This window comes from Manacus vitellinus, unplaced genomic scaffold (assembly GCF_001715985.3).
Source record: "Manacus vitellinus isolate BGI_N305 unplaced genomic scaffold, ASM171598v3 scaffold_6_pilon, whole genome shotgun sequence".
NCBI lineage: Eukaryota > Metazoa > Chordata > Aves > Passeriformes > Pipridae > Manacus > Manacus vitellinus.
This window is the reverse complement of record NW_021940750.1, coordinates 1,279,135-1,299,614: the sequence shown is the minus strand read 5'-3', so window position 1 is coordinate 1,299,614 and position 20,480 is coordinate 1,279,135. Positions and strand designations below refer to the sequence as shown.

Below are 20,480 nucleotides of genomic sequence, written 5' to 3'. Positions count from 1 at the left end.
GGGCATGAGGTCTCAGCATTTTATAGGCTGTACTAAAGACTCTTTTTCCATAATAAACACAAAGGACATTTCAGACCCTTACATTTTCCAAGGTGACTTACCATGAGTGCATGAGGTAGGCACCCATTGGTCCGGGACTGCAGGCCTACTGTGCTCAAGGCAGCTCTGACATATGTTTCAGGACTGGGCTTATCAAAGGTCGGTGTGCGGATTTTTGACATTTTTGTTGCCACATAATATGGTAGAACACTCTGCACATAGGAAAAATCATGGTAAGTAGAGCATGCTTTCAGATTAACTTACAGATCCATCAAGGAACTAAAGTAATTGGAAATCAGATAACCTGATTCTAGCTTAAGCCAGCCTTATTTTCAATTCTAAGATCATAATGGGATCACAATGTAAGATCAAAAACGTTTTTAATCAGATAACCTGCGGGTCATATTTGGACATAGTTCAGTGATCTGTTGACAGTCAGCATCCCCAGCTGAAGCCCTAGAAAAACCGCTCCTGCAAGCACATGGTTGAAAAGCTGTTTGTACAATTTACCTTGCAAGTACAAAACTTCATTCCAAGTGCTTAACAGAAAATGCTCTACTGTTGCTTCTCTGTAGTAAACTCCCAGTGTTTGCTTGGGAAGGAGGCACAGAATCCAAGACAGGGATTTTATAGTAACCACTCTGCAGTTTGGTACAGAGACAAACGGGAAGGCAGGGGGAGTAAGAAGAAAAGAGAACACCAAGAGACTTGAAACATTGTGTAACTCCACAGCAGGGCTCAGAGGATAGAGGAGATTATCAGTACCAGAGTACTCAAGGACGTAAGGAAGGATGAAGAAACAGAGCACAGTCTTTTATAGCACAGGCTTTTATAGCAATGTTTGGAACCAACAGAAAAAGTGATGCTGGGTCTCATAACGGCCCATAATGAAAAAGCAAGAGGAAGCAGCATGGGTATATTGTTGATGGAGGGATGTTGATAGCACAAAGGCATGTCTGTGGTAGGGCAAGATAGACCTAAGGGATCCAAAACCACATTCCACCTATCCCCAGCTCGTGCTACTTGAGAAGGAAAGGAAAATGCATATACACTTGTACAATAGGAAGCAATGTTCTTTCCTCATAGTCATGGCTTTGGCAATGCTTTCAACTTGTCCTCAATTTAGGCCTCTAAAAATGTAATCAAAAAAACCCTTATCTATAGCCACTTAGATATTAAACATACCATATCTCACAGGCTTAGAAAGGTTGGAACTTTACCAACACTTTGACAAGGACCTCCTAAGACACTGTTGGTGGCTCTACTTGTGATTCAATCCATAAGGTCACTATTGCTCATCTAGTGAGCACTACCATTCATGTACCTTTACAGCAGGTACCTGAGAAGTCCACTTCTCCAAATGAGAATACTATCCCAAGAATCAGTATATTTTGGCAAGTTGTAGTTTGTAAACTTGCTTCCCCATGTTAGTCTCTTGAAGAACAACAATCACACATGCTTGACCTCAGAAACGTTTACTGTCATGCTCTCAGCAGCATAGCACATGGGGGAAAGGACTCCTTCAGTTCTCATTGAGTGCTTATCCATGCCATAGCCATGCACATTTCAACAGGAATTTGACCACCACAAGCAGGAAACATTGGTATGTCTGCTCATTTCTTCACCTTAGAATATCAAAACCATGCCCTTCTCTCTATAAATGGGACTTTTAAAAATATACTGCGTGAATCCACTTTGAAATAGAAAGGAAAAACATGGAGACTTAAATTTCAGAAGTGTAAGCAGTTACCATTGCCTTTCAAGTCACCAAAAGCTACAAATGCTTAGATAAGAAAACTACTCATTCTGTTACCATAACAGCACAGATACCACATTTCAGCTCCAGAATGTGAACCTCATCTATTTTTCAGATTACACTCCTAAACTGAATCTCTAAGTCTGGTGTTTTTAAAAAAATTAAAATGCTGGGCTTCTTATTCACCACCAAATTATATTAGCAACATCCCCACACTTAGTGGCACAACAGTTATGATTTATTCTCTGTCTTCCTCTGCTCAAAACAGACTTCAAAAGTGAACTGCATTACCCAGTTAAGCCACTGGATAGCATGAAGGGGCAAACAACTGTGCATGAGGATACTTGAAAAAGCAAGCATATAGTAGCACTACCGGATTCATCCACAGATTTCAAGGCACATAGAATCACAGGATTACAGTTCAACATTTTCCTTCTCCCAAGTGCACTCCAGAAAACAGAAAGAGGGGTATTTTATTTTAGATACATTAGATTTACCCTCTTCCTATCAAGAGACCTGTTGAATCTATTTAGTTTTTCCCCTTTCTTCCTTCCCACAAGAAGCTCAGACTGGCATAACAGAATAAAACAAAAATTCACTGCCTAAAGCGTTTCAGCATTTTGCATTCAGAGAAATATAACCCACACTACCTGGCCAAATAACTGTCTTTATTCAGGGAAAGCCTAGCCTGCACTTGCTCACTTGAAACACTTGCTACTGCTTACAGCTCTGATGCTTATTAAAACTGACTTAGAATTAGGTTCTTGAATATCATATGGATGTAAGAAGTCAGATCTCAAGTCCTGAACAGTCACATGACAGTAAGTCCCCCAAAGTCAGAATAGCTTGTTTACACTATTTCATCACCTATTTTACCTTATTTTTAAGATATTAAAAAGATCTGAACTCTCAGATGTTGCCAAAGAAGTTTCCTACTAGTTCCTATGTGGGGGACACAAAGGGGAAATGAATGAATTGCATTAACCAAAGCTGACCTGTACGGAAAGCTAAAAGGTAAAGCTAAAAAACTTCGCGGGAAGACAATGCCATTAGACATTAGTTTGGTAACAGCACACTTTTGTGAATACCTGGAAAGAGAGCTGGGCCTGTTCAGTGAGGTAAAAAGGAAGCTAGTGGTGGCCTTTTACCTGTCTAAAGTTATTTCAGTGGTACTTATGAAGATAAGAACCAAACTCTTCTTGGTAGTACCAGATAGAATAACGAGCCAATTTTGGCTGCAGGCTGTCAGACTGGACGCTAGGGAGAAAGCCTTTTTGCTAGGAGAGCAGTACTACAGTCAAACAGGCTGTCCAGAGAGTTCACAGCATCCCTGTCCTTGAAGGTTTCCAAGATTTGGCTGGATAAAGCCATGACTAGCCCATGACCTAGGATCAGCAGCAATCCCACTGCTAATTGCTGGGCAATTCGACTGCTGGGAGAGCAGGAGTTAAGTTAGAAAACTTTTTAGAGATCCTTTTAAATGACTATTTTAATGATTTTGTGATTTGATATTTTATGTAGTGGATACAATAAAAGAAAACAGTAGGGAAAGTGTCTACTGTTAGGCTTTTGCTATGCATAGTAACAAAGTACATAGAGAAAATGCCAGTAACTAACTGAAGTTACAAAAGGGACTAAATGAAATGTACAAAGAACCAAGCAGACATAGTAAAAGAGCAAAGGTTTCAGAAAGTCTGCAGAAACCTTTCAGTGAGAGATCTTTCCCAAAAAGTCTTGGGAAAAGTCATTGTCAACTTATTCCTCATTCCTTTTCTTTTGCCTCTTTTCTCTATGTAAACATACAGAATTTTAAACCATGCTAATACTGTGCTGCTTCTGTAAAATTAAGTAGACATGTCAGCCAGAAGAGTATATTTTTAATCTAAAGATGGCTACATTGGAACAAAAGCACTATATTACTATCAAAACTAAGCTTCCTCAGGAGGCAATCCTCTTGAACAAGACTGATACATTTTATGTTGAAAGTAAGAAATTGCTAAAATCGCTCCAGCACGTTTTTACACTTTTCACACAGTGGTACTTTGCAAGTATTGGCATGGCAAAAGTTAACTGGTTTAAATTATGATCTCAGCTGGAAGGGCAAGTTTGGAATTAAAAGTGCTACACTTCTGAAGGTCACAGAGATTAACTTAAAAAAAAATAATCTAAGAGGGATGCAGTCTTCCTAAGGCATTGAAGGAGATACATCAGCTAGTCTTCACAGGAAGGTACTTGTAATATTCATTAGTGGTTTATAGTGACTTAGGCTGAAACAAGAGAACAAGGACACGGACTGCAATAAAATTAGCATAACAAATTGAAGCCATGACAGCTATTGATCATCAGAACCAGATAACTCAATGGCAATTCACTGTCTACATTTAGGGGATAAAGAACAGTACTGTCAGGAATTCAGCACCCTTAGCCAACACTGGAGTCACAAAAAGACAGCTTAGCACAACCTGTGAAGCTTTGTACAGGAAAACACAAATGTAGATACAGAATGCTACATTTAATTTTTAATTTGTTTATAATCTTAAAAATGTAAGACACTGAAAACCCTTTTGCTGGCTTATCTATACTCAAAAGCTAGAAAATCTTTTCTAGACCATATACATCCATACTGTGTTTAATGCCTTTAGCTAAGCATGAGTTACCGGGTTATTTACCTTTTCAGTTTCAATAGTTTCATAGCCTTAAACAAACAGTACCTGCTTCTCCTTTTTCTCATCTCAAACTGATAGAGTACTATTTAGACAAAATTTGGGGAGGAGGAGACAAACACACACAGAAACAAGACATCTCAAAGATGTGACACTTCTTTCTCCTGCAAGCATCTGTCCCTAAGTACTCTCACACTGAGGTAGCTATGAGCAGCCTTACCTAAGAAAACACCAGAAAACAAAGGCAGAGGTTAGATACTGTACCACAAAACACGCCCCCAAAAATTCACACCACCACTACAAGTTACTCCAGCTTAATGCACTTCAAAAACTGAGAGCATACAAAACCACCCTGTGTGGTGAAACTGTACCTGTTCAGAATGCTACCGTCTTATGCACACTGGTGCACATTGGTTTAGCTAAAGGTACATCCCAGAGTGCTAGGGCACAGAATCAAGCACTCAAAGGAGAAGTCATGCTTTCAGAGCTGTACTACAAGTTATAATGTTATCACTGTAAAACTAAAGTCAAGCAGTTAGAATGCTTTCAGGGTCCACCTTGGCTACCTTTCCTCCCCACTGCCAACAGATCCCAAAATAAAGAGTATTCCTTAAGATGTTTAGTATAAGGTGAAATCTAGGTTTACAAGAGGGCCCCATTAAAGGGTCAGTGACTGCATGGGAATAGCTCATCCAGCAATTGTCTTTTTTCTTAATGCAACCCATCCTCAGGAACTGGGACATTTCCTAGTAATAAGTTCTTGTTTTGTTAAGTATGCTTTAAGGAAAACAAAAATCTAGCACATCAAAAAGGTAACATAGCCTTAAGCTGGTAACAACTTCCCTATATTATTAGCCAGTAACAAAAGTTGTGCTCTCAAGAGTTCAGATGGTTTTGAGAACCACCACACAGAATAGAGGAATGACAGACATGGACATAGGCTAATCCTGTTCATAAGATCCCTAAATGAATTTTAAAAAGATATACCGTGTCTTCACAGTACAGGTAAGATCTCATACCACTTTTATCAAACTAACTCTTGTTCTGGAGAGAACAGGTTTAATCAGCAATGAAAAGATCAGTAGTTGCGGCCAAAGCTGGAAATTTCAACACTGGAAGCAAAAACTAAGAGTATGTGAGAAGTGATATTAAAACAAAATCCTATAAAGCTGTGAGAAACTGGTTTGGTTTGCTTTTATGCCTCATAAAAAATAAATAAAACCATGGAAGATAAGCAAATGAGGGGGAGCATGAAACAAAACTCATTAGTAATATGAAAAATTAGATCAGTTCACTACACACAAAGGATATTTGATGCTTTCGTTCATTCTTCAACTATGCTTACACTTGTAGTTGATTCACTGACACTGCAGGGACTCTACTATCCGAGTCTTTTGAGCTGTTACCAATGGAACGTCTGCACAAATGCACTCCACAAGTATATTCCAGTAGATGAGATTGCATAAAGATATATTCTACAGAGTTGCACAGTTTTATGGAACACATTATACATAAAGGTTCAAATAGCACCATGAGCTAGAAACCCAAACCAAATCCACACAAAAACAAACCATTTTTTTTTGTTGCTCCAAGACCCATTGTTTCCAAGTAAGAAAGCTGCTAATGGGATCAAAAGAAATGTTTATCCTTAATCTGTGTCACACAGTCATGAATAAGAGAATATGCTGATTCCTTTTTGTTACCAAGACACCAATGTTGCTGTGGTAACCACACTTACATGAAACAAACTACTCACCTGCACAATAATGCCCTTGCTCTTGTATTCTGCATGGAGGCCTTGGGAGAAGTAATCCACAAAAACCTAGAGAGAAAAGAACGGAAACATGCAGCATGCTACAAGTTAAAATGAAAACTCTAGTCTGCCGGTTTTTTTGAAGCATATTTGAATTACCCTTCAGAGTTCCTGTTTTCAAAGTGAAAAACCTCAGGTTCTCAATGAAACTTTGCATATAAGAGCAATGCCATTCGAATAGAAACCCTATGTTTATGAAGTATTTTTACAGAAGCGAGGCTCAATCTAAGCAAATTTAGAAGAAAAAAGAACTAGATTTGTTATATAAAGCCTAGGTAAAAAAAAGGAAAATAAGACTTATATGTTCACATTGTTCACTACGTACGTCACCTCCTTATACTTTTTCAAGAGTAATTTAAGTGGGTTTCTCTTGTGCATGGTTTTTAGAACATAGTGTTTAAACACTTGGTCTTCTGCCTTTATGCTTTTAAGAATGCCACCCTATGGTGTTACTTCTTCCTAGTCCTCAAGTCCACCTTCACAGATTCTCTTCCAAAGAAGAAGTGAAGTTTTAGAAATTACAAGACTTCTGGAAGTTTTAGAAATTATGAGACTCAAAGTTCAAAGAAAAGTCAGAGGGCTTAAAAGGTGGGCGTTAGTACCTGCCTTAAAGATGCCCTCAAAGCTCATTCAGCCGCTTCCATAACCATGCCAGGAATTATTATCCTAAGAATCCAAGGCTACTCAGAAGTTCAAACCAGTGTAGATTCCCACTTCCCGAGTTCTTCTAAACCACCTTTCCACTTTTCCCTCCTGCAGTCCAGTGAGACAAAATATCAGGTTCTGCTATGGTTCTTGTTTTAATGAAATGATACAACCAACTAGGATGAATGGAGTACCTCCAACTGAACTAACTAAGCTATCTTATCCATGCTTGAAGCTAAAATAAATACTAAATAAATTGGTTCAAGTATTTAAGAAGCAGTTTCTTCAGACCAGTTTCAAAACAAACAGCAAAGCTCTAGTACTGCACCTGTTTTACAGTCTTCCTTTGGTCACCATGTCACCGGTGGTTTAACAAAAGTCCTAACTGAAACCAGCACTTGAAGTTGGCAGCGCCCAGTGTTTCTCCTATCAAGGTCATCCCACTGCACTCAGCCTACACAAGAAGCAACAGAAACACTCCCATGCCACTGGTCTATTTCTATGGACACTCTTCTGAGCATACTCAAGATCTGAAAGAAAACTAGGTTTTGCTATGTAGCAAATAGGTCCTTTTATTCTTCATCTTCAAGTCACACGTACAAGCTAGAAGGAAGCTCCTTAAACCAAAAAAGCTGATCTGCTGTCCAATTGTTCTTTTCTTCTCCCTTTCCCTTAAGTTTGTAATGAAATTCAGCACTCAACATGAACAAGTGTGAAAGTCTAGTCTAGAGTAACTATTCAAGTGAGCTGGGCATCCTCTCACAACAATAAGGCATGTGCATAGATATGCAAATAGTTCAGTGCAGTCCCTGAACACAGCTGCCAGGTCAACTTGTGATAACTGCACAGAGTATACCAATAATCTACTAAAAAGAACTATATTATGTTAATAAAAGTGCTTTGATCATTCAAATTTCTAACTATTCCTCCATGACTGAAGTCTGATATTACATACTGCTCCAAATATACAGTATAAAAAGACTTTAATCTCTACTGGTTGCAAAGAGCTTGCCATAAAGAGAATGTTCATTTCATACGAGAAGAAAAAGCAACTTCCAGTATACAAATAAGCTTTGGAGTTTTTCTTCTTGAAGCATTTTTTAAAGGTTTTCTACTTCTGATGCTCAAGTCTCCCAAAAATTGTGAACTTAAAGAATGCTCTCTAAGTAAACATTCCCTGAATAAGCAGATAAGCATTTCATTTGAGAAAATTTCTTCTCCTTGGATATCCAAATATCCAATATCAAACCCAAACACTAAAGATATGACAGGGAAGGAGGAGAAGGTATAATCATATTTCACTTCTCATTAGCATTAACACAGGTAGATAGGTAAACCTGTCAGAAAATAGCACTATGATTCCTTTAAAAGTGTCTCATTTCATTGTAAACTAGGGAATTCTCCACAGGAAGGTTAAAGAGTTGGACTGCATCTGTTCCTGCTATTTAGTCAAAGTCATTGACTTAGACCTGAAGGATATTATGCTTTAAATCCCCTCTATATAGATGAGGGGAAAAAAAACCTAGAAATTGCAGATACAGTCTTTCTATAGCTACATTAGGGGAGTCACTTTCATGCTCACTAATCTTGCTGTGGTAGAAGATGAGCAGCACTGAGAATAGGCAGATTACTTGACCTGTAATTTAGCTTCTAGGTGGAGGGGAAGAAATATTTGAGATTCCCATTGAAAAAAAGACTAACCAAGGCAGCATAAGGGATATTATCACTAAAATCAGATGCTCAATTCATTCCATAAAGCTGAAGGCATCGCCACAACAAAAGTGACCACTTGTATTAAAACAAAGAACCGTCCTCTCAGGAAACAGCTATTTCAAGAAGAAATTCTATCAGTTAAAACCACCTCAGACTTCTAAACTTAAATATCCTCTCCTTTAGTATGAATAAAATAGTGTGCATCAACTTCTTTCTGGGAGTATGAAGACGTTACTGAGAGTGTAGAGAACACGTAGGTCTGTTCTGATGTGAATGACACTACTGAAGGTTTCTTCATCCTGTCAAGGTTCTGCTTAGACTCTGAAACCCTGGGAGTATTTCAGGTAATTACAAGGGATGGCTGAAAAAGCTGTAGTGCCATATCGCTTTAACACCAGTGTAAATGTCTCTTGCATCCAGTTTTACCCCATATGTTTCAGTTCCATAGTGTGTATCCATACTGTCTTTACGGCATTCACTGGAGATATTTTAGGGGGATGTTTTAGAATTCCCTGTAATTATCTTTGGGGGAAAAAAAATAAGACCAGCTGCAAAAAACCGAAACTGTCCCAATGACACAAAGAGAAACCAGAGCAGAAAAATTTAAGATGAAACGTAGATCATAGAATCATCACAGAATTTAGGAGAAAAAAAGTCTCAAAATCAAAATAATAATAACGTGTGTTAAACTTAGTCAGTGTTCTTTCTCAGCCTCCCACTAAGCTTGCTTGGTACACTAGCATCCTTTTCCATGTTAAAATGTAATGCATGAGGAAATATATAAAATAGTCATTTCCATGCCAATAAACGCTTGCACTCAGTTTTCTCTCAACCTTCCACTATTGGAAAAAGTCAAGGTAGAAACTCTGCACTTTTAGTTCATGAAAGCACCACTAGATGGACACCAAAACATTTATTCCTGTAAGTGTTGGCCTATGTTTGACACTTGATTTTAGTGTAGAAAAGAACACTTACCTTGGTTGCAGAGTAAAGAGTCAGTAGTGGAGTTGGATACATCCCAGCAGCTGATGCGATATTCAGGATTACCCCTTTTGATCTGAAAGGAAGCAAAGATATGTTATCATGAAATAAAGGAAACATATTTGATGTTTCAGATAATTACAGCAAGCCTAAAACAAACCTTTTAGGATGCAATTCAGATTAGGATCTGTTTAAAAACCCCTAACCAAATCCTAAACTGAAATTTACTTCATGCACAGTTCTAAGTATCCAAGCAGCTGGCATAAATCAAGTACAACTTCAAGGTCAATAGAGCAAGAGAATCAAAGCTATATTTATATACACGCAGACACACACTGGGCTAAACTATGCAAAACCATTGAGTCAAGCTGGCACAAGTTCGAGAGGAACTTCTAAATCTTGGGATAAGGTACAGAAATGGCAACACAGGTTTGTTGTATAATTTACACTTTGATAATTCCTTTCATCTTCTAGTTACCTCACGATGGATCTTCAAGATAAGAAGCGTCTGAACCTACTGCTCAAATACAGAAATGTTTTAATAATTATGGAAGATATTCAGTGGACACAGAAAGTAAGAGTTGTTTTACAGTTGCATTACAGTAACATTGAAGGTTATAAACAATAATATTTTGTTAAAGATACAAGAAATTAGCTACCATCTGCTCTGCAAAGCAGTTCTAAAGCATATGCAGGTAGGACAGAAAGACTCCTGCATTACCCAATACAGACTGATTTGGACCATGGCTATTTCTAAGACTAGTTTTACCTAAAAACCAGACATATTTAGTGCTAGGCAGAAAAAAGAATTTTTAAAAGCTTCATGCAAATTAGGGCAATAACACTGTTAGAAGGTGTTATGAGACAGTCCAACATAGTGAAAGACACGTCTCTGCTTCTTCCTACCCTGTTGTAAATTCAAGCCAGTTTACCTGAACATACTAAGTATGCTGTGTTTAGTGCAGTGAGAACATTCATGCAGGTAGGCATCACACTGCTCAGCTCCTACAGATTTACATGTGAGTTTCTCATATCTGTTCATCTAAGTATACCCTATGCCACTGCTGCCACAATGATTTAAATAACCATCCTAAAAACAAACAGTAATTTAAGTGACCATTAAAAATTAAAGCAATATAAACACTTTGGAAATCACAACAATAGATTCAAACCAACATGGTTTCTGCCATGATATAAATGTGAATTACATCTGTGATTGATTTGCCTCTAGGAATGAAATGGCAAATGTGACAGAAAAGAATAATTTCCATTATTCAGGATTTCAGACACCTTTGCCAAAGTCCATTGTATTTTTCAGTGCCCTGCAAGCCTTGGTTGGTGAAATAAAGTAGTAACGTGGATCAAAATATGTAGCATAGAAAACATAAGACCACAAATTATTCATGAATTTTCAAGCCAAAGGTTAACAGTGGATGCCAGAAGTTTTTCATATCAAGACAGGTGGTGATTGTGGTATTTATTCATGAGCTCAAATGGAGATTAGCAGTCAAACGAGCATTTATGCAGTTTTTAAGAGATTACCAGATTGGAGAATACTGTAAGGAACTTTTTAAAGAGCTTAGGCTGCTTTGTGAACAGACTACAGAATGGCAGATGAAAAATCAATATTAACAGTGCATCAATAACCGAGAATGCATACTAAAGAAAATAATGCAAATTAATCACAAATCTTACGGGTCTCCAAATCAACTATCCCCTCCATGAAAAACTTGAACAAGGAGGGAGTTTTTTTGTGCAGCAGTCACCAAAACTAGCCAAAGAACAGAATTCTGGGAATGGCAGGGATAGATCCTTCACCACCACCGAAATCTTTATCACAGTCTACAGAACATTTTTATCCCTCCAAATACAGTACAAATATTAAGAACCTGATGATTTAAGGAAGGGGAGGAGAAGGAAAAAAAAAAGCCACCCTGATACATTGATTTACTTATTTAAGAGACTATTAAGAGCACCCATGATAAGAGTATACAAACTAATGAATGAAAAAGATCAAGATCTTGATTTATCCTCTCAGCATACAAAAGAAAGATGACACTTATTTAAATGAAAGACTGAAATTTAGATCTGATAAAAGAAAGCGCTCTCCCATATTCAGACTATGGGACTACTTACCACAAAACTTAATTGAGGACAAAAGCTTAATAGGATTCAAAGAAGGATACGCACTGATATGGATAAAGATGAGCCTCATGCTTATAAAGCTAACTGAAGCTTTAGAAGAGAGGCTGGCATTCAGAATGTAAGTACAAGTCTTGCAGTGTCTGGCTAGACTGCAACTTTTGGCAGGAGTTGTGACCATCACCTAGATGGAGTGAATTAATGGTTTGACTTAGTGAAGAAAATCACCTTGGAAAAACAAAAAATTAATAGCAGCCCGTCGCAGAAGCTCCATGTATTGGTCTCTCTGAAGCAGTCAATGCCACTGGGGGTTTTGTGGTTTGTATTTTGACTTTTTAAAGAGAAGAGTCCTCGCCTTAAACACCTGTAACTTAAAACCTCCAGATAAAATGAAACTGAGAAGCACGTGTGTAGGGGGAATACTTCCAATTACTCCAATTACTATTTTGCTTCTTAGAGGAATTGCAGACAAAATGTTTTTAGGTCAGGATCTGAAGAATTACTTGAGAATCAATGCGGTAAAAATAAATTTTGGCTCCATCTAATTTGACTGTGCAGTTAATGAAAAAAAAAAAAAGTTGGTTAAGATGAACAGAGCCAGGCCCACACCCTCACACCTCCTATCATTCTACCTTAAGTGGTCCAGCACCGGGGAGGCTATATTTAGCCATCTCCCTGTTGCTGTGGCAACCAGCGCCTGCTCCAGCTGCATGCCAAGTGGAAAGAGCAAGCTTCTTCTGTAATGTAATTATGCACTTGCTACTTCTCTGGCAATAAATACCATAGTTTGGTATTTGTCTAAAAACAGTGAACTGATTTTCGGTGGTGGTGGCTTTTTTGCTCCCAAAGACATCAAGCCTCAATTTTCAGTTCTATGAATCTCCCACGTTAGACAGTAGCCTGAAAATTTACAGAAGAACTGCTCATTTAAGTGTAATAGAAAACTGCAGATTATAAATTGTCACTTTAAGTGTTCAGAGCACAGGAGAAAAGCCACAGCAGAGAATCTAAATGCCATTACCAGAAGTGGTATTCACCTAATGCTGCTTTGGTTATTATAAATAAAAAGGCACACCAAGATGTAGCTTTATGTTCTCTTATTAGACCTGGATGCAAAGCATGCAAAGTCTGCTCTATGTTTGCACTTCACTTGTAATATACTGCCATAAAACTAACATTCAAATACACAAAAGTATGCACTAGAGATAGCTGCAAGATGCTAAAATGTGCTTTGTCACATCTATCTACTCAACATGCTATCCTCCTTGAACAAGTGAGGAATAACAATGAGATTCTTAGTCTAGTTTTATTCTTAGAGCTTGGAGCTCTAGCAAGCCCATGGTCCCATGTGAGAAATGTATGGTTGACCTAAAGAGCAGCTGAGTACAGCTACAATTCATTCATGCCCTTGGATTTGTTGGACATCCATGTCCTCTTATGGTTACAGACTGTTAGTTGTATTAATGGCCTGTGAGCTATGACTGTGCAAGAGCTGGCAGCTGCAGACATTGCTTCTGTGCACTGCAAACCCAACCAACTTCACAAAAATCAAACAGAAAATGGAAGCTTTTTCAAATATTTTTTCCTGGGACAGAAACCAAGGCCTCATCCAAATGGAGCAGTAGTTTAAAGGAAAAAGTTCAAGATGTGTACTTTATTTTTTTAACCACTATTAACCTTTTTTTTCAGGATTTTTGAACATTTATCTTTGGGATTCCTGAGGTAGTCATGCAGTTAGGAGAAGTGAGAGTAAAAATGATATGGTGTGCTTAAGGGCAGTCAGAAAAAGAAGTTAGCAGGATACTGGTTTGCTGCCTTTCATTCAAATCATCTTACCTGGGTTGATAACAGAAAAACATATACAAGTAGAGTATACATCATTCTCTCCTGAGAAGCTGAAGAGATCAACTCTGCCAAATGGATAGCTACAATGTTTCTTTAACCAAAGAAGAAACTGAGTCAAGAAACTGTCAGATCTAAGTTCCAGAATCTAGTAAGGAAACAACACTAAATTCCTTCAAAACCAGAATGGTTTGGTCATGTGGGCACCTTCAGAGAGCAGTGGTTTCACAAAAGGCAAGTCCCTTTATCTATCATTAATAGTACAAGGACAAGGAGTAACTTCTGACTTACAAACCCTGAGTAGCTATCACCACTGTTCTATAACCCTCATCCTTTATTCCAGCTTCATTGGGAAATACTACACTCCTGGCTCTAGAGCTCAAGTCTTGGGTCTTCATTTCTAATTCAAGTTTCTTTAGATGAAATAAACTTATTCAAATCTCTTGTTTGTTTAACTAAAAATCTAAGCTTGCCATCACCCTGACATGCTAGACACTGACTCCCATACTGACCCCTAGCTCTTACAGTTTGTACTCAGGAAGAAGCTTTGTTTTAAATGTGAAACATATGCTATGCATCTCTGCATCACTTGAATAACTAAATCTTCGTCTGCAATGAAGATTCCCAGGCAGTGGGATGATACAAAATATACCAGTTTTTTTTCTTCATCTTTGCCAGATTTGGAGGTTCGCCCTATATATATGCTCTTCCTGCCATATTGGTTTGAATGGTTCTACAGAGTTTCCTCCAGTATTGCGATCATAGCTCAAACCTGATCCAGGGCAACCCCCAGCAAGCCAGGGCCAAGCACCGCAACAGAGATGGCCAACAGCCAGGACAGTCAGCATCAGTTAGAAAATAGCCTGGAGGGACTAAATGGAAGCTGTGAACCTTTTAATTTCACCTGGGAGCTAGCTAGGAAGTCAGTACATGTCTTCCGTGGAGACAATGGTGTATTATTTTAAAGAGCTGGTCTCCAATTCTACTTTCCCAAATGATCACAGACTTTCCTCAATATACCTCCTACTGTATAATGAGAACATATTCTTTGCATCCATTTTACTTACAATGACTTAGGGAGAAATAGCCTTAAGAAGGTTATTCCCAGGAACTGTAACCACCCCCTCAGAATAGCAGGTTGTTGAGTTAGTGCTGATGAGTCAGATGGGCTTTTTAATTCTGTTCTAAAAGGAATCACCACAACAGTGGAGAAGGGAGAGGAAAAATAAAAAGGGAATCGAGTGGAAAAGGCTTCCACCGTCTGATGATTCATGCACCATCAGCGTGACTCACTCAGCAATACTCTGCCATTAAAACATGGAGACTAGGCTGATTAGTCACAGTAATGAATTTTTCAAGAAAGGATTCTCCCCTATAAATAATGATGACTTTGTCTGGATAGTGTTAGTGTGACTCACCTTTCCAGCATGCCGGGCAGCACCAATCGTGTCATCTGCAAAAGGAAAACATTCGTGATGGCTGAGAATGCAGACACCAGACAGCCAGAGACCGAGGGAAGCCTCCCTTCCTCCCAGAAGCAGCTGCCACCCCCTCCACCCCAACCTCGGCTCGGGGAAGTAGAGACCATACTTTGCGTAGGCAGTTTATTTTTATTCTACCTGGATAACTTCGCTCTGTCAAGTAGTATGTGCACTGAATCTGGTGAAAACATCCAGCTAGTAGCATAAGAGTAAATAAAACAAATGTCTTCACCACTCTGCAGCATTCATGGCCTCTAAAGAACATTAAAACGCCAGAGCACTACAGTATATGTACTGTCTTTCTCTCCTCACCGTAAGTACCAAGACTGACTAAATTTACCACCTATGCCAAGACTCAAAACAATATCCAATACATTTTAGCTGGGCTTACTGAACTGCTGAGTTTAGGATAAAAATATATTATGGAGCAGCAAGAGCACTGGACAGAACTAGTGAATATAAGTTTCCTACATTATATGACCCACAGAAAATACTTAAGACCCCAAAACATTTTTGCTGACTACACAGATGTTTTTACACTGAAAAACCTACACCCCCATAAGGAAAGTAGCCTTGCAAACCTCCTCACTGCTCTGGAAGCTCCTGCCTCCATTATGACTCCAAGCAATCTATCTACAAGCTGGTTGAAGGATTCTCTAGAACAGTAATCCTAAAACAAGCTTCCTAGTTGCAGACAGAGCATCTCTGACAGGGGAAACAAACAAGCATCAATCCAAACTTGGACAAAATTTTAACTAGTGTAAAATAGTTAATTTGCCTGCTACTAGTTACTACCATCCTCAAATACATTTTAAATCCAAAACTTCTGCTTTTAAGAAATAATGTCAAAGTTCAGCTTCTGCCAAATACTACCCTGCCCCCGACCAACTCTTTTAATGTCACCTCATTGACACCAAAGACAGATCAGACAAAACATATAAATTGCTACCACTTATGATATCCAAAAGGTGTTCCAACAAAGTTTTTGAGAATGCAGTGAGGAGGGGGCAAAAAAATACTAAAATCAGCAGACACCAAAACATAATGGTACGCCCCCTGATACTAAATGACCTTGATAAATTAAAACATTGAATATTTGAATAATATAGGAGGAAAAACACACACACAAAAGAAATCAGCATATACAGGCACACAAAACACCTGTAAGCACTTATATTACAGAGAAACAAATCTCATTGCAGCAAGCTATTGGTTTTACTATCACCATTGCATTACCACTTACATATGATTCAATTTGGGTTTGAGGTTTTTTGTTTGTTTTTATTTTTACATTATAAAACATACCCTTTTAGGAATAAAGGAGAAAAAAACACAAAAGAAAACAACCTCAGTTGATTGCAGTTGACACACAAAGAAAATGGCAGAGAAGGGCTGTATTTTGCATTTTATTGGCATTTCTCCTTAGAATAGATTCTGCCATCAGCCACACTGCATGACTGTTTTGATAAGGGATTGTACAGGTAGGAGCTGAACAGACCTTACTTTCATGAAGTCAGCTGCTGACACACTTAGCTGTCAGTACTGCCCCACACATCAAACTAAGTATTCAGAGCTGATAAGCACCACCAAGGAAATAGATCCCATGCAATATCAAAAAAATATCTAGCATTAAGTTTAAGCATACATGAGCTTTTTCATACTCTAATGCATCAAAAGAGATGTAGAATCAACTATTTATTTTAATGTTAAAGGGTAAAGAATGATTTGGGCTGATTTTAAGGCTAGTTCAAGACTGGAAGATCTTTTATCTGATGCAAGTTTTATGATCTCTTCTACAAGTCCCTTGGTAAAAAGCAGCATACTGGTTTTTTGCCTCTCAGGGCAGTGTAATGCTGCATATCATCACTACAGATTGGCACATGGACTTGGTCTGAAATTGCCTTCCCTCAGGCAACCCATAAACGGTGTAAAAAACCAGTACATGATCTCCCATTGTAATGCAGAGGGGACCCCCACAGTTTGAAGCTTCTGTTGTAAATCCACACAAATGCATTCATGGTCTAAATCCAAACTGCAACCCACCAAGGAGCTCTAACAGTTTATCACCGATGTGCTGGTTACTATTGATATCCAAATGAGAGCATAGAAGAACATGCTACAATAATTGGGGGGACTTACACAAAATAAAAAACTATGAAGTCTCTCACCACCAACTGGGTTAAATGATTCATTTCTACAGTTAAGCTGGACAGGCAGTCAATTTTTTTCCCCCTCCACAGAAAAATACTGATGGTAAAACTGGATTTCATAGTCAACACCACTTCCATTTGTTTCATTAAAATTAATATTTTCGGGGAATTTCAAAAATCTGTGAAATAGGGCAAAAACTTTTTGCTGTCAGTACTTTTACATCTTGTGATGTGTGAAGAGATATATATATGAACATGCAGTATCTTTATATACAGAAAAATACCTTTTTTTTTTTAAAGAATAAGATAACAGAAGGTAGATCTCTGAGTCAGTCTCACCTGACCCAGCCAAGTCCACACTCAGAAAGCACTATTGGAAAAACACTGGCAGGATATTCTGCAGCAATATTCCAGCCTGGCAATTTTATACATTGTACACACACGTGAAATATTTCCAGCCTTAATTAAAATAAAACAATAAATAGCAGAAATGTAGTTTTACCACTAATAACGGTGTCCATATGTGCTTGTATTGCATGACCCTTATCCTAAACAGCCAAAGTGGTGAACACCGTTGTCTTCAACAGCAATAATCTCAGACGTGCCATTATGAAAGGGGCAGTTAAAAACCAAACATCTAGAACTAGATAAAGAATCCAAATTCTAGGTAGGTCTGGTTTAGAGACACCAGTTCTGTAATGGCATGTATTTCATAAATTGCAAAGCATTCCAAGTCTGAGTCTATAGGAATTAGCATGTAGGATGTCAGAGAACTCTATGGTAGTGTTTGTTTCTCTGAAGGCAATCTAAGGAAGAAGGAAGTGTCAAGAAACCTAAGGGAGAGGCTAGGAACTACTCTAAGAAGAGTGCCATCAGTTGGCGGTCACTGAACACTCTTAGGCTTCCTTCACATAACCATTTTTCTGAAGGAATACTACTTTCCACAGACATGTGATGCTACAGTTGAAAATGTGAATGTTCCCAAGACTCTGAAGACTCAGGTAATTCTAGACAAGTAGTTATACACTAGGCTATGTGAAAACTGCCAGAATATCCAAAATAAACTGGTTTTTTTCCTTCTGAAAATTTGCATTAGATCAGAGTGAGCATGTGTGTGTGTGCATATGTGCATCTGAGAAATTTGTTCAGGACAGTCTCCTCAACATCAGAAATTGTTAATCTCTGGCAAATATGTTTAGCAATACAGTCTGGCAAAAATGTTTAGCACACAACCTTGAAGTAGTAGTTGTTGCAGTTTGTTTATTTTTCAATTATTTAATATATACATATAGAGTTTGGGGTATAGTTCCTTTGGTTTGGAGGGCTGCATTATTTTTAAGCCAACTTCTTTCACATCTAACCATCCAGATCTCAAGTTCCAGGATGCTCAAAGCAAACAGCTAACTTAAGGCAGAGATTGATTACAGACCATTTCAATAATCTTTTACAGGCAGCTAACATTTCTTGATGTCCCTTTATCTGCAACTGCATTTATTACATTCCTGGCAAGCATGGGTTGCATTGTCCACTCTTCCTCACCAAACCTGTCTTCTACCTTCTAATTTTGGAAGAAGTAACACCATGTTTATTCCAATGAAGGAAAGATTCCTACTTGCAAATACAAAAATGCACAGACTTATGGTTGGATTTATGTTCTAAAGCAGGTGCTATATTTAAAAGCTGCTATTAGAGGACTAACAAATAGTTAGAAATTATAACCATGTATTTCCAGAGTTTCTTCTTCCAAAGAAAACCTCCCATTTTAGTGATCTCTGTAGTCTTTTCTCACTCCAATCTAAGCAATAGCTCAGAAGCAGAGCTTAGGGAAAGAGTAATAATGTGTAAAATTTTGAATATCTTTCAAGTGATATTCACTCAGACTACTAAAATACAGTAGGAAAAGCTGAGGTAAATATTTAAAGTCATCCTTCCTATCTTATGGGCCACATAACTGTTATACAAAGCCAGAAATCTAATACCACAGTTGTATATTTAGAGACAAATCATTCTATGTTATGACTGCAAGTCATTCTTTCCACTTCAAAAGGGTATAATGATCTGTAATTAGGGCTGTGCAAATACAACAAAGCATGAAGCTACAGAACTTGGACAAGTTTTCTGCTTTGTTATGTAGCTAAGAAGCTTCCCTCATTCACAAATCTGGGGTGAAATTATAACAACTCACAGCAACATAACTTTTTAAGACCAGCAGTTCCCTGTAGTGCATCCACTCACGTACAAAAACATCATTGCTACCATAAGATAATTTAGAGTGCCAGGGCAAAGGCACAAGTTCATAAATGCACACAAGTTCATAAATTCACTAGCTGTTTAACTGGCACCATGCCTATGCTACGCTTGCCTGCAGAGACTGAAAGAGCTAAGGAACTGTACTCATGCACTGGTAGTTAAATTGACTATGAGACCTATTCTCAGCATCTACTAAGTTTTTTTTAAAGTGTCTCTCTTGAAAAAATAACTTCTTAATGCAGCTCATACCCCAAGCCAAACAAGAATCGTTTATATTTGTAAGAACTAGCAAGTAAACCTGATGTTAACAGAAATTCACACAGTAACCCATGTGGACGTGTCAGGGGCACAGGACATACAAGGGAACTATGAATATAAGATGCTGCATGCCGTGTTTATTATCAGACTTTCTTTTGAGCAACAGTTTTAGAGGAGAAAGTTTTCCCTATTTAGATCCTCTAACTTTCAGATTCCAGTTTAAAAGGGAAAGCCCTAAAAACAGCCATCCTTCGCCCCTTGCCCTTTACACAGGAAAAAGACTACTCAAATAATAAGGTTGAACCTTCTCTTTCCAGAGGTGAAATATGTATTTGTGTCAGCCCCAAATCTATAGAAAGCTACAGAACTCTAGGATTTCCTGAATTTCCCCAAGTTACTTGTACTTTGAGGAAAAATCCCTAGTGATTCTCTGACTATTGCTGAAAAATATTTATCACAGCTACATTTCCCTTGATCCGGCTTTCTGTGTATCACACTCTTAGGTTAAAAGTCATCAAGTTGGGAAAACAAAGCATTGAATTTCTCCCTCTGGACCATCTGAATGATATTCATGACCACCTTCACAGAACACTTACTCCTTTCCCAAGTATTGGCAACTGTCCCTCTCTGTTATAAACTTGCATTTATGCACTTGGCTAAATCATCCTCCCACTGGGGAGAAAGAGAAAGAGAGAGAGAGAGAGAAAGAGAGAGAGAAAGAGAGAGAGAAAGAGAGAGAGAAAGAGA

At 38.2% G+C, this 20,480-nt stretch overlaps 1 protein-coding gene across 1 annotated transcript in view; it reads right to left on the bottom strand.

Moving 5' to 3' along the window:
- Nucleotides 1-20,480, bottom strand: part of HSD17B12 (hydroxysteroid 17-beta dehydrogenase 12) — a 69,846-nt gene that overhangs the window by 1,713 nt on the left and 47,653 nt on the right. Inside the window, exons 7-10 of the mRNA XM_018082098.1 lie at nt 15,013-15,047; nt 9,605-9,686; nt 6,215-6,280; nt 102-251 (exon numbers count right to left, since the gene is read on the bottom strand). Of these exons, the coding sequence (XP_017937587.1) occupies nt 102-251; nt 6,215-6,280; nt 9,605-9,686; nt 15,013-15,047 (333 nt within the window). The remainder of the gene's footprint in view (nt 1-101; nt 252-6,214; nt 6,281-9,604; nt 9,687-15,012; nt 15,048-20,480) is intronic.